The sequence below is a fragment of the Mobula birostris genome, chromosome 32, assembly GCF_030028105.1.
Source record: "Mobula birostris isolate sMobBir1 chromosome 32, sMobBir1.hap1, whole genome shotgun sequence".
Classification (NCBI taxonomy): domain Eukaryota; kingdom Metazoa; phylum Chordata; class Chondrichthyes; order Myliobatiformes; family Myliobatidae; genus Mobula; species Mobula birostris.
This window is the reverse complement of record NC_092401.1, coordinates 10379456-10394535: the sequence shown is the minus strand read 5'-3', so window position 1 is coordinate 10394535 and position 15080 is coordinate 10379456. Positions and strand designations below refer to the sequence as shown.

Here is a 15080-nt window from a genome sequence, read left to right as displayed (position 1 = left end):
GGTGAGGACGAAGAGAGTTCTGAATCACTGAGTTCTGAAGTCAGTAGGAAGTGAGTGGACAAGACGTGGGACTTCACTGGCTTCAAGGGTTACATCGTTGCATTGGGATTACTTTAAAACCCTAGTCTCAAAGATTTTGACACAGCTGAAGTACGGACTGCTAACCCAATAGTGGTAACCGGGGGTGGTTGGGAAAGCTATTTTTGTTACTTCCAGGGTGAAGTTTCAGAATTAGTCAGACACAATAGATGCTTTTTTTTCCAAAAATGGCAATTCTGGCTCAGTCCGTTAATCTTAAGTGGGATATTGGTAGATTTTTTGATGATCAAATGTATTAGCGCGAACACAGGGTTGGCTTACTGTCTGTGCCTGCTTCTGCCCCACTGAACGCGTGTCTGTATACCTCGACCCAATTTTATCCCTCTTGGTTCAGACCCTTCCTATCTACATCCACGGTCCTCCACGTGCTCTCGATCTCCTCAACAACTTCGAGTTCCCTAGCCCTGACCACCTCATTTTCACCATGGATGTCCAGTCTCTATACACTTCTGACCCCCCCCCATCAAGAAGGCCTTAAAGCTCTCTGCTTCTTCCTCAACAACGGACCCGATCAGTTTCTGTCCATCACCGCCCTCCTCCCATCTGGCAGGACTGGTCCTCAGGCTCCACAATTTCTCTTTCAGCTCCTCCCACATTTTCCAAACTGAAGATGAATCCAAGGAACCCAGCAAACCTGCCATTCTGTTGGCTATGTGAAACAGTTCATGTTCCGTGCCTTCCTTGGTAACGCTCCCCAAATCTTTTACGCTTCATTTACAAATGCATCGTTGCTGCTTCTTGCACCCATGCAAAGCTCGTCAATTTCATCAACTTTGCCTCCAGCTTCCACTCTGCCTTTAAATCCACTTTGGTCCATTTCTACCACCTCTCTCCCCTGTCTGTCTTCATCTCTGGAGATGAATTGTCTACTAATATCTTGTATAAAGCTACTGACTCTCTCTCTCTCAGCTAACTTGACTATACTTCTTCCCGCCCTGTCACTTGCAAAAATGCTATTCCCTGTTCTCAGTTCCTTCGTCCACATCACATCTGTTCCCAGGATGAGTCTTTCCAGGGGAGCAGGCATGTCCTCCTTCCTCAAAAAGCAGGGTTTCACCATTACTAAATGCTGCCCTCACCTGCATCACCTCCATTTCCCAGATATTACCCCCTCCCCATCTTTCAGTTGCCTCAGCAGGGGTATAGCATTCCACCACATGAGCCTCCGCAGCTGCACATTATTCTCAGCGTCATCCACCATCTTCAATGGGATGCTACCACCAAATACATCTTTACCCCCCCCACTTCACTCTCTGCTTTACGCAGGGGTCACTCCCTCCATGATTCCCTTGTCCGTTCCACCCTCCCCACTAATTTCCCTCCTGGCACTTAATCCTACAGAAAGAAAAAGTGCCACAGCTGCCCATTCACTTCTCCTATGCCTCCATTCAGGGTCCCAAACTGTCCTTCCAGGTGAGGCAACACCTCACCAGCCACGTTGGGGTCGTCTACTGTATCCAGTGGTCCCAGTGCGACTCCTCTATATTGATGAGACCCAATGAAGGAACAGGGGAGCTCCTTGTCAAGCACCTTCACTCCATCTGCAAAAGACAGGATTTGTCGGTGGCTGGCTATTTTAATTCCATTCCCCATTTCCACTCTGACATATCAGTCCATGGCCTCCTCCTCCACAATGAGGCCACTGTTAGACTGGAGGAGCAACACCTCATATTCCAACTGGGTAGCCTCCAACCCAACCTGATGGCATGAGCAATGACTTCTCCAACAACACACACAAAATGCTGGTGGAATGCAGCAGGCCAGACAGCATCTACAAGAAGAAGCACAGTTGACGTTTCGGGCTGAGACCCTTTGTCAGGACTTCTCCAACATCCAGTTTTCCCCTCCCCCTCCTTCAATGCTCCGCTCTGATCCAGAATTCAGAAACAAAGTTAATTCAGAAACAAAGGTTCTGAACTTAAAGAAGGGTAACTTTGAAGGTATGAGACGTGAATTAGCTAAGATAGACTGGCAAATGACACTTAAAGGGTTGACGATGGATATGCAATGGCAAGCATTTAAAGATCGCATGGATGAGCTACAACAATTGTTCAGCCCAGTTTGGGAAAAGAATAAATCAAGGAAGGTAGTGCACCCGTGGCTGACAAGGGAAATTACGGATAGTATCAATTCCAAAGAAGAAGCATACAAATTAGCCAGAAAAAGTGGCTCACCTGAGGACTGGGAGAAATTCAGAGTCCAGCAGAGGAGGACAAAAGGCTTAATTAGGAAGGGGAAAAAAGATTATGAGAGAAAACTGGCAGGGAACATAAAAACTGACTGTAAAAGCTTTTATAGATATGTGAAAAGAAAAAGATTGGTTAAGACAAATGTAGGTCCCCTGCAGACAGAAACAAGTGAATTGATTATGGGGAGCAAGGACATGGCAGACCAATTGAATAACTACTTTGGTTCTGTCTTCAATAAGGAGGAGATAAATAATCTTCCGGAAATAGTAGGGGACAGAGGGTCCGGTGAGATGGAGGAACTGAGGGAAATACATGTTAGTAGGGAAGTGGTGTTAGGTAAATTGAAGGGATTAAAGGCAGATAAATCCCCAGGGCCAGATGGTCTGCATCCCAGAGTGCTTAAGGAGGTAGCCCAAGAAATAGTGGATGCATTAGTGATAATTTTTCAAAACTCTTTAGATTCTGGACTAGTTCCTGAGGATTGGAGGGTGGCTAATGTAACCCCACTTTTTAAAAAAGGAGGGAGAGAGAAACCGGGGAATTATAGACCAGTTAGCCTAACATCGATGGTGGGGAAAATGCTAGAGTCAGTTATCAAAGATGTGATAACAGCACATTTGGAAAGCGGTGAAATCATCGGACAAAGTCAGCATGGATTTGTGAAAGGAAAATCATGTCTGACGAATCTCATAGAGTTTTTTGAGGATGTAACTAGTAGAGTGGATAGGGGAGAACCAGTGGATGTGGTATATTTGGGTTTTCAAAAGGCTTTTGACAAGGTCCCACACAGGAGATTAGTGTGCAAACTTAAAGCACGTGGCATTGGGGGTAAGGTATTAATGTGGATAGAGAATTGGTTGGCAGACAGGAAGCAAAGAATGGGAATAAACGGGACCTTTTCAGAATGGCAGGCAGTGACTAGTGGGGTACCGCAAGGCTCAGTGCTGGGACCCCAGTTGTTTACAATATATATTAATGACTTAGATGAGGGAATTAAATGCAGCATCTCCAAGTTTGCGGATGACATGAAACTGGGTGGCAGTGTTAGCTTTGAGGAGGATGCAGGGTGACTTGGATAGGTTAGGTGAGTGGGCAAATTCATGGCAGATGCAATTTAATGTGGATAAATGTGAGCTTATCCACTTTGGTGGCAAAAACAGGAAAACAGATTATTATCTGAATGGTGGCCGATTAGGAAAAGGGGAGGTGCAACGAGACCTGGGTGTCATTATACACCAGTCATTGAAAGTGGGCATGCAGGTACAGCAGGCGGTGAAAAAGGCGAATGGTATGCTGGCATTCATAGCAAGAGCAGGGAGGTACTACTGCAGTTGTACAAGGCCTTGGTGAGACCACACTTGGAGTATTGTGTGCAGTTTTGGTCCCCAAATCTGAGGAAAGACATCCTTGCCATAGAGGGAGTACAAAGAAGATTCACCAGATTGATTCCTGGGATGGCAAGACTTTCATATGATGGAAGACTGGATCAACTAGGCTTATACCCGTTGGAATTTAGAAGATTGAGGGGGGATCTTATTGAAACGTTTAAAATCGTAAAGGGATTGCTCAGGCTAGATGCAGGAAGATTGTTCCCGATGTTGGGGAAGTCCAGAACGAGGGGTCACAGTTTGAGGATAAAGGGGAAGCCTTTTAGGACCGAGATTAGGAAAAACTTCTTCACACAGCGAGTGGTGAATCTGTGGAATTCTCTGCCACAGGAAACAGTTGAGGTCAGTTCATTGGCTCTATTTAAGAGGGAGTTAGATATGGCCCTTGTGGTCAAAGGGATCGGGGGTATGGAGGGAAGGCAGGTACAGGGTTCTGAGTTGGATGATCAGCCATGATCATACTGAATGGCGGTGCAGGCTCGAAGGGCCGAATGGCCTACTCCTGCACCTTTTTTCTATGTTTCTATCCCCCTCTTACCTCTTCTCATCATCACCTACCTATTACTTCCCTTGGTCCCCCCTCCTCCTCTTCCTTCTCCCATGGTCCACTCTCACCTCCTATCAGATTCCTTCTTCTCCAGCACTTTGCTTTTAAAACATACCACCTCCCCGCTTCTTACTTCATCCACCTACCTGGCTTCAACTATCACCTTCCATCTTGTACTCCTCCTAACCCCATCTTATTCTGGCTTCTACCCCCTCCCTTTTCAGTCCTAATGTAAGGTCTCAGCCCGAACTGTCGACTGTTTACTTATTTCTGTGGAAGCTGCCTGACCTGCCACCATCACCAGAATGTTTGTAAGTAAAGTAAAGGCATCCGTTAGTCTTGCGAGACCATGGATCTGCGCCTGGAAAGTCTTCACTCTCCAGGGCGCAGGCCTGGGCAAGGCTGTATGGAAGACCAGCCGTTGCCCATGCTGCAAGTCTCCCCTCTCCAGGCCACCAATGTTGTCCAAGGGAAGGGCATTAGGACCCATACAGCTTGGCATCAGTGTCGTCGCAGAGCAATGTGTGGTTAAGTGCCTTGCTCAAGGGCACAACAAGCTGCCTCGGCTGGGGCTCGAACTCACGACCTTCAGATCGCTAGTCGAACGCCTTAACCACTTGGCCACTTGCCCACAGAATGTTTGTACGTGTATCTTTTTGTTGTGTTTCCATGAATACATGTGATTATCTTGTGATTAAATTTAACGGACTGAGCCAGAATTGCCATTCTTGGGGAGAAAAAAATACATCTATTGTATCTAACCAATCTCGAAACTGCAGCGCAGAAGTAACAAAAATAGTTCTTCCCCAACCACCCTCTGTTACCAGTATTCGATTAGCAGTTGGTATTTCAGCTTTGAGAATAGTTTTAAATTAATCCCAAGACAATGATGTAACACTTGAAGCTATTGGAAGTTCCACATGTCTTACTTGTCCCTTCACTTCTGAATGACTCCAGACCTCAGTGATTCAGAGAGATCTCCCTCTGCTGCCTGTGACCTGGTGTCTGTGATCCAGTTTCCCAATGACACTAGTTTCTGGGTCATTGGGTCATGGTGAGTAACTGCTTTACCTTGGCTTCAGCGTTAGTCCTTGGTATAAGGGACATACAGCTGGCCTCATTCAAAGCTCCTGGTTTGCTATCCAATGAATCCTGATGCAAGCAGTATGTGTGAACATCTGCTGTGAACTTGGAGTCCAGATGTTTTGCTTATTAGAGCACACTACATTTGAAGAACATGCCCTCATCTGCTAGATTTCAGATGCGGCAGGTGCTTCACAAGAAATTATTAATTTCCCGAACCCATCATCTTTCCTCATATGGATCAATGTGCACTGGAATGTGAGCTTATACCCAAGGTTTGGACAAAATTCCTAGGTCTGCAGATTTTTACATAATCAGCCTTGGACTGCACGGCATCCTAGCTGCCTGCCAAGAAAGTTGATCTTGCAATTGTGGAATATCTTTCGGTGGTTAACACGGCTATTGCAGCAACTAGCTGCACAGTTCACACATGCTCTGCAGGTGAGATCCTAATCCCCTGTTCCCTCAAATGGATGCTAATGATTCATAGAACAGGGTTGAACCTGAACCACTAATTATTTAATGCATTCCCACTTCTTTTCCAGGAAAGCCTACCTTGAAGAAGTTCAGATCTCCCAGGCAGGACTTCAGCTTGTTTCATTTAGCTTGTTCACCTTCACTGCTTTCTGTTCTCCTTCTCATGTTTGATCAAGATGTGCTTTCCTGAGCAATTGTTGCTTTCCTCCAGCTTTATTCCCCCCCCCAACCTCCACACACATTTTGGAACCGCACCCAATTATCGCTATTCTCAGGAGGTTCAGGGTTTTCCCCAAGCTGCTGTTCTCATCCTCACTCCGTTCCTCACCTGACTCCACATTTAGTCACCTTCACCAGTACCTAGGCACTTACTCAATGAGCAGTTTATGCCCTGAAAATGGGCTCTGTTGGTCCTTTCTGTGAACTGTGCCAGTTGCTTATAATGTCATTCATGCTGACAACAGGGTAACAAGCCCAGGACCCTTTGAAAACTGAAGCTTTTGCTCTTGTGTTTTACAGGGGGGATCCCAGACTAGTCAAGGTTAACATAGCAATCGCTTCAGGCTACTTGATCAATGGTGAGCATTGCACACACTCCCAGCAAGTCTTTAGATGAATGATTTCCACACTTGAGTCTCTAAAACTTTCATTCCAGATATTTTATTTCAGCTGCTCCTCACTTTCGGATAGGTGTGCATGTCAGAAACTGAATGAAGCTCCCTCTTCGCCCCATCACACACTTTCAGGTTAGGCACGGCACAGGTTAGACATTGTTCCAACAAACACCCCCAGGACAAAGATTGCATAAGATAGAAACAGAGTAAATATCTCTCTACAGCAGAAGTTCTCAGCTTTTTTTAATGCCATGCACCCTTACCATTAACCAAGGGATCAGTGAACCCTTGCTTGAAAACCTCTGCTCTACAGCATCCCATCAAATATTCCCAAGGCAGAGGCGATACAGGTTAGATACATAATACGTTTCACCCTAGCTGTCCCATCAAGGGCAGTGCAACAGAAGTTCAATGTAGAATAAAGCTCTCTCAAAACTGTCCATTAAAGACAGCCAGGGCAGATATGGCAATGGGTCAGAAAGTTTGTAGACCATCACGTTGTCTCTCTGCGCCAACTTCAGCCACTCTTCTGAGTTGCATCTGTGCTTGAGTGTCCTTGCAGAAGGAGGACATTGAGTCCACTCACTTGCTGGAAGCCTTCCAGGACTGGTGTATCCTGGACAGTGAGCTTAGCTTTTAATGTAGTTAAATCCAGTGATATTAAGTGAGCAAAAAAATTACACAAAACTGGGGGCCTGAGGGAGAGCCAAAATGAAGAATTAAATGAATACAGAGTAAAGTTCCATCCGCACTGCCCCATCAAACGCTTGCAAGGCTTACGCAGTATAGGTTTAAAACTGAATAGGAACTCTGTTCCATCAGATTTTCCCAGATGGGAACATCATGAATCAGATAGTAGAAAGCCATCTATACTGCCCCATCAGACGTACCTGGGTGGGCTATAGGCAGATGTTAAATCACTTATTATCCTGTGATGCCACTGCACCACAATATTGGCCAATGTGTAATTAGATTGTCTAAAATCTACTTGATCTAACCTAGTCGTGGTTTTTAACCAGCATTGCTCACTTGGGTTGCTGGCTTTTTCACAGACTTCGCTCTCCTTCTTCTTCCCCTCTGACTCCTCCCCTTGTAGTTCCACACTGGTCACTAGCTGTGCCCATCTGCTCTGGTCTTTGGATTTGACCACATCGAAATCCTGCTCTGATTGGCTGCTGGCTCTGTACTCTTCATGTTCCTGCTCTCATTGGTCACTGGCTTTTCCCACTTCACACTCCTGCTCTCATTGGTCGCTCGCTTTTCTCACCTTGTATTCTTGCTCTCATTGGTGGCTTTGCCCATTTCTCTTATTGGTTGGTGGTGTTGTGCGTTTCAGTCTTGCTGTCATTGGTTGCTGCCTTCATTCCTTTGCTCTCATTGGCCGTTGGCTTTTGTGCACTTGACGCCCTTGCTCTTATTGGTCAGTGGCTTTGCCATTTCACACACTTTTCATTGGTTACTGGCTTTGTCTGGCTTACACTCTCAATCTTATTGCAGATTTAATGCTTCTCCTGTGGCACTGGAAGACACTAGGAGACAGGTATTTCATCAGCCACCACTTGGCAGCGCTCTATGCCTACCAGTATGTGCTGGTAAGTTGAGGGGCAGGCAGCTTTCCACATCAATCCTTTGTGGGTGCAGAAATAACCCCAATCCTCTGTTCCCTTTCTTCTTCCGGATCACATTTACACCTCGGTTCTCCTTCACAGGCTCGGGGTCTCCTCCCTTACTTTGCTAATTTCCGACTGATTGCAGAGCTCTCCACGCCCTTTGTAAATCAGCGGTAAGTTGCCTTTCAGTTTGTGTATCGCACGGGAAATGGGTCGCCGCCCAGGTTACGGGAGCTCTCGGCAGAGTTGCAGAAGGCGCCGAGCTGCGCCTTTTCTGATTGAAGCTTCAATTAAAGCCGAAAATAATGACCATCTCATTTTCCGGGTTTGATGTTGCGATGTTCAGCGGAAACTCGTCAAGTAAAGTGTGAGTCAGCACCCCGCTACGCTTATGGCTCACCCATGTATCTGACGTCAGTTGGCAGTGCCTTTAATTCAGTGAAACAGCCACAGTCTGTGGCAAGGGAGTGCTCGAGGTACCTGGGGTTGCAAGGAGACATCGTTATCCACGAACGGGTCAGAGCAGACCCAGCTGGAGCATGCCCTACTCACTGGACAGTGAAGGACGATGCAGTCCGCGTAAAAGGTGGCAGTCATTTCAGGGCAGCACAACGCTTTACAGTACCAGTGACCCGGGTTCAATTCCCGTCACTGCCTGTAAGGAGTTTGCACCTTCTCCCCGTGACCATGTGGGTTTCCTCCGGGTGCTCTGGTTTCCTCCCACAGCCCAAAGACGTACGTAGGTTAATTGGTTATTGTAAATTGTCCTGTGATTAGGCATGATTGTTGGGCGGCTGGGCCTAATAAATAAATAAATATGTCCAACGGTGAGCAGAGATGGTGCCTCCTGGTCGTAGAGTACCCATGTTGAAGAGTCTGGTGCACTTGCCGTTGCCCCCGGTGGCCAGTGTGGTGTAGACCCTGAGTTGCAGAGGACGTGATGGTGGCTGAGATAAGGACCTACACTGCCCCTGGTGGAGAGAGGAGGAGGAGGAGGAGTGTGCAAATAAATGCACTGTGTTTCACTGCAGATGGTTTTTTGAGGTTCTGGGCTTCCCCCGGAGCGCCAGGCTCGTGCTGCTGAATGGCGTGGCCATGTCCATCAGCTTCTTCCTCGTGCGCATCGCTGTGATTCCGTCCTACTACCAGCAAGTGGCTTCCAGCTTCGGTACAGACGCCTTCCACCGCCTTGGGCTGGGCCCGCAGTGCGCTTGGATCGTATCCAGCCTCGCTCTGGATATTCTCAACACAATCTGGATGTACAAAATTGCCAGAGGCTGTTGGAAGATTCTGTTCCTGTCCCACAAGCACCGGAAAACTGAACTCAGTAAGAACTCCTAGACACGTGGCCTGGCCTAAAGGACAAGACTGACCTGTTTACACGTTAATCTTTCAATTAATCAGTCAGCAATGTCAAAAACCTAGTTCAAAAATGTCAACCATATAGTAAATCCATTGAATTTGTTAATGTTGGTGTTCCAAAGCATAGGCACAGACTAGAGATGGGATTGATTCTCTGATTATTCCCATATTTTAATTTGATAAGCCTCAGAAATTTAAATTGGTTCTCTGCCTTAGCCTGTAACTGAGCCCTGAGCATGAGAAATGCCTCTGTACCAGTGGGTCCAGTCCTGTAGGCCTCGTCCCCTGGCTCAGCCCTCCAGGCTCTGCGCGTCCAGTTCATGCACTCCAAGACCAGCCAGGACCCAGCTCTCGTGCTGGCCCCATCAGTGAATTGAAACATCTGCAGCCCAGACAATGCTGCATTGGACACCTGCCTTATCCACCTGTCTCAGACCATATTGGCTGAGCTGTGCTCCAGAATAGAATCTGGATTTTTATCTGATTGATTTGCGTCACAATTTAGGGCAAACTTGTACTTCTTTGTTTTGTGAATGCCAACAAGAAAATGAATCTCAAAGTATATGGTGACATATAGGTACTTTGTTGGTAATATAATTTTACTTTGAACTTTGAAACCTCAGTCCCCTTCCCCTTCCCCTTTTTTATAGATTAAATTGCCTACCTGATGGCAAGATAGGATCATTGAGCCTTCGAGCACAATCCCTCTCCGTCCAATGTTATAGAACTTCTCAGGTTCGTGAGGATTTTTCTTGCCTCACTAACAGAGAGACGATTTCTGGCCCTATAATGGTGAATCATGTCAAGAGACCTCATCCCCTTAACCACCAGCCTTGAGCCATGCATGCACACTCGTGGTGTCGCAACAGTGACCCACATCACTCTATTAACACTTGCAGATTTTCCAAATTCAGCTTAGCTGGTGAAGTGTAAGTGGCTTATTGGGTCAGTCACACAGTCAAAGGTACTACTTTACCTATTCATGTAGCTATCAACTGCTGATGTAAAATAATTTTACCAGAGCGCCAACATGGGCTAGTAATTTATAAATCATGTCAATTGAATTTCAATGAATTTTCAAACAAGTATGTAGCACAGTAGGTAAGGAAATGCCTGTGTATTTATATGGATTTCTGGATCAACGTCCAATCAGGCTTTGTGAAAGAAGCTGTTCAGAAGCACATGGAATGTGATTAGGATAAAAAGATGCAAGTAGGGATGGTGGAATATGGATTGGTATCTTGCAGGGAACAGGCTCCAGGACAACACCAGGTTAGAAGGCACACAGCACGGAACAGAGCGTAGCAAAATGTTGTTCAAGTTGCCGGTTGAGCAAAGCAGTGGCAGTTAGAGTTCAGGCTGGGGAGGTGTGAGACTGTCCAGTGCAGGCCCGGGATGGGTTAGTATACTTTTCACCTGTGAAGGCAAGGAACTGAGAGAGGTTTAGAGACCCAAGTACAGAAATAACTGAAAAAAACTGCTGGACAGGAACAGAGAATAATTTAAACACTAAAGGAGTCTTTAACTCCAGAGGACTCGTATACAAAGGACGGAGGCCTCCAGTCACGTCTTTGGATCTGTCAAGTAACCAGTATTGTATGGAATTGGAACCAGGGACACAAGTTCAAATTTATTGTCATTCAACCATACACAAGTATACAGCTAAACGAAACAACGGTCCCCTGGAGCCAGGGTGCAAAACACAGTCACGCACAGCACACACAGTCACAAAATAATATTAGCACAAGTCAAGTGAGTGGCATGGCAGGAGGACATAAAGTGCGAGCTGCATGTTTATATACCGTTGGCGGCACTGGCCACAGGGAGTAATGGGAAAGGAGAACAAGTGACTTTGTAATGGGTAAGAAAATCACCCTCTTGAGTTTTACCTTCCTTCACGTTGAAAACCACCTCCCTCATTCTGGTTTATACACTTGCTTTGTGTGGTTCAGTTGCTGCGCATCTTCATGAGTCGAGTACTTCCTCAATCACCTCATTCCCCTCAAAACAATCTAGAAGCTTCCCCACAATGCTTCCTGATGAAGTTTCCAAACATCTTCTGAAATCGCTCATGTACCATCTCCCGACATCTTTGTCACTGCATTGCCTGTCCAGCCAGCAGCTTGCGTTCTCTAGAACACTGTTGGAAAGACCACAGCCATTCGACATCTCTGACCAATCCTCTGCTCACCTCACCCTTTCACACATAAACCAACTCGTCCCTGGGTCAACCAAGTCCTTCCTGATCTTAATGCTGACCGTTTCGCATTGACACCACAGCCCAGTACAGATAATTCTATCATCACCCCCTCTCCTTTTACTACTAAAGCCATTGTGTGTCTCATCACATGCAGTCAACCAGGAAACTTTCCTCCAACTTCAGCTGGTTTCACACATCCCCTCCCACAGTGAGGCTCTGCCACAGCTTTGCTGCTGCAGAATAAATTCCATCGCCAGCCTTGCCTTCAAGCAAAGAGCTTTGGCAACGCACAACTTAAAGTCATCTTTTAGCCAATTTCTGGTAAATATGTTGACAGGTTTGCCCCTTTGCATTTGTGTAAATTGTGCAAATTGGCTGCTACAAGACTGCACTAAGCAGCAGTTAATAATCCGCAAATCTGAGGACATACTGGGGATGCCATAAGTAAGCCTTAAGTCATGAGCTGTATTTTATGTGCAATAACGGCCAGCAGCACCGACCTACCAGTGCTTAAAGGGTGAGCATAGCAGGAGTGTCTCTGTGTTTGTATCGTAACATTGCGGCCAGAACAGGTGCTAATTCTGAAGCAGGTGTCGCTGGCAATAGTCGGGGTGAGACAGACACATTACCTGGAAACATTCCGTTTCCCATTGTTGCACAGGTCAAGGTCACGGTCCTGAAAGCCGTACAAACCGAGGAGACACTATTGACTTCTGTACAGTGGAGTCTTCTCCTGGGGTCATATTTCATTTACCTTCTCTAGACCATAGTTGGTTCATTTATTAAAGCTTTGTAGATCATTATCTCAAAAATTCCTCTTCAACAAAACAAATGTTGACCTTTGAAATGTCACAAGATGTTTCCTTGAGGTAAGTGATAAACATTAGCCCATCAAACACCTGGAATCTTTGTTTTCCTCTTGCATTCTGTCTTACGTGTGCCTTATTGCTTTAGCTAATTCAGCGCAGATGCTTTGAGTTTGTACTGTGCCCCACTGAAAGGTTGCCTTCGCTGTTCCAGTGACTGCCACTGTCCAGATGAAACCAAGTGAGCCGGATTAAAGCATCTCATTCCCATTCCCGTTCTCGACTGAAGTGCCGATCCATGGCCTTCTGTTGTGCCAAGATCAGGCCACCCTCGGGGTAAAGAAGCAACACTTAATATTCTGTCTGGGTAGCTTCCAAACTGATGGCATGGACATCAATTTCTCCTTCCAGTGAACAAATTTCCCTCACTTCCGCCTGGGTCTCCTCTTCCTTCCCTTGCTCCTATTCTCCACTCTCCTCCCCTTTCTTCCAGCCCCTGACCTTTCCCACCCACCCGGTTTGACCTATCACCTTCCAACTGGCCTCCTTCCCTTCCCCCCACCTTCTTAGTCTGGCATCTTCACCCGCCCTTCTCAGTCCTGAAAAAAGGGTCTCGGCCCAAAACATGGACTGTCCACTCTTTCCAATAGATGCTACCTGACCTGCTGAGTTCCTCCAGCATTCTGTGTGTGTTACTGTGGATTTCCAGCATCTGCAGACCTTCTTGGGTTTAGATTAGAACTATCCTCTGTGTGGGTATGGATTTTTTTTTGAGTTAGGGTGTTCACAAAGAAAATAGAAAGGCACAAAAGGACTACAGGGATCTAAGTGCAGTTCACATCTTCTCTTTGCAACTGTGTGGATTTCCTCCAAGTGCTCTGGTTTCCTCCCGCTTCTCAAGCAAGTACAGATAAGTGGCTTAATTGGCCAGTATAAATTATCCTGTGTGTGAGTAAGTGGTAGAATCGTGTGGGGGGGGGCGGGGGTGTGGAAGAGAGAGTTGAGGCGAGTGGAGGGAGAATGGATAAAAGGGAACGGGTTTGTTCTGACAAGCTAGTATTGATTTAATGGCTGTAATGGCCTCCTATCATTATAAAATATGGATTAGGTTTGATTGATTCATTTACTGTACAAAGAGCCTTGATGGGCTGAATGGCTGTCTACATTTTAGTAATTCCATGATTTCTGCTAGATTTCCAATGCTGCTGCCTCCAGTGTGAGAGGATTTGCACACTGATAATCAACCTGGGGTCATAGTTGTGGTTATATAAAATGTTTTGGATAATGGGCCTGGCAGATGGGAAGCACTGTAACCTTTTGTACTGAGATCCTGTGACTTGATTGAATAAACGTATTTGAAATCGCGTCTCGCTAAGCCTGTTGCTGTTTCAGAAGCTTTGGGATGGACCAGTGAGGGATTCCCGAGGATCAATGGGAATGCCTTGTATGTCCGGCAGCTTCGTGTAACGTGCACGTTAGGATGAACAAGATTGCGTGGTAGTGGGACGTGACCACAGAAGCTGGGCTGGCGTGGCCTGGAGCAGCTAACCTGAACTCGAGCAGTGATACGTACATGCCAGGATCCATACGGATATAAACAGGCTATTGTTCTGAATAGTTTTCACCAATTTGTCTCATTGGGGTTGGAAGCTCAGCAACTGACATGAACCACTTACAGCTGTAAGGAATTATAAACAGAAGCAGAATTTCTCCCGCTTTAGGAAACATGTCAGAGAAAATGCCACGGGGAGCAAAAATCGTTTAAACACTTACCAAATAGGGTAGCAGATATACCCTGCTGTGGTCTATGGGATACCCTGCCCATTACTCTATAGGCCTCTCTGGCCAGACTAATTCTTACAAAGGTAGGAACACCAAGCAGGGGAAGATTATGGTGCATCTTGATAGAGAAAATAGACCAACAACTGTATAATCTGAATTTTTGCACTGCTTCCACCAGATTTCCATCCTCCCTCCAGTCCACACCCTCCTGTATTCTGAGTGAGTGGTATGACTCTTGCTGGGGTGTAAGGATGTAGACCTGGTCCTTCAAATTAGCAGAGGTAGATCACTTAGCCCTTCAGGCTAACTCCCCAATTTAATAGATCATAGCGATTGGATTCTAACTGTAGTCTTCTTTACCCAACTTAACATTTTATCTCCTTGAATATCAAGAACCAGTCTCCCTTTGCCTTAAAAATATTCAGACACTTTGCACAGTAGCGTAGTGGTTAGCACAACACTTTACGGTACAAGTGACCCGGGTTCAATTCCCACCGCCTCCTGGACATTCTCCCCGTGACTGCGTGGGTTTCCTCCGGATGATTCTGTTTCCTCCCACGTTCCAAAGACATACGGGGTTAATTAGTCATTGTAAATTGTCCTGGGATTAGGCTAGGATTAAATTGGGGGGTTACTGGGCAGCATGGCTCGAAGGGACTATTCCACACTGTATGTCGATACTAAAAAAAAGTTTCTGGAAGTGACAGGAGAGACCAGGGATAGCAAGAGGAGACCAGGCAAGGGAAACTGGCAGCATCAAGTTGTCAGACGGGGCTGACTTCCCCACGCCCAACAGCTTTACCAATGTGTTGACATCCAAGTTGTCATTTTAAAGCCAGACACTAAATCTCTGGCCTCCCATGACTTCGATATAAAAGCGTTGTTGACCTGGTCATGCTGCTTCTCAAATGTTAATTTCTTCA

At 46.2% G+C, this 15080-nt stretch overlaps 1 protein-coding gene across 3 annotated transcripts in view; it reads left to right on the top strand.

Annotated features, from left to right (window-relative positions):
- Positions 1-15080, top strand: part of LOC140191145 (TLC domain-containing protein 4-B-like) — a 42425-nt gene that overhangs the window by 15894 nt on the left and 11451 nt on the right. For 2 of the 3 annotated variants that reach the window (XM_072248269.1, XM_072248270.1), the window contains exons 4-6: positions 6303-6361; positions 7895-7989; positions 8107-8180. In XM_072248269.1, the coding sequence (XP_072104370.1) occupies positions 6303-6361; positions 7895-7989; positions 8107-8180 (228 nt within the window). Of the gene's footprint in view, positions 1-6302; positions 6362-7894; positions 7990-8106; positions 8181-9038; positions 13733-15080 lie in introns of those variants that run through there. The other variant, XM_072248268.1, reaches the window with a different exon arrangement.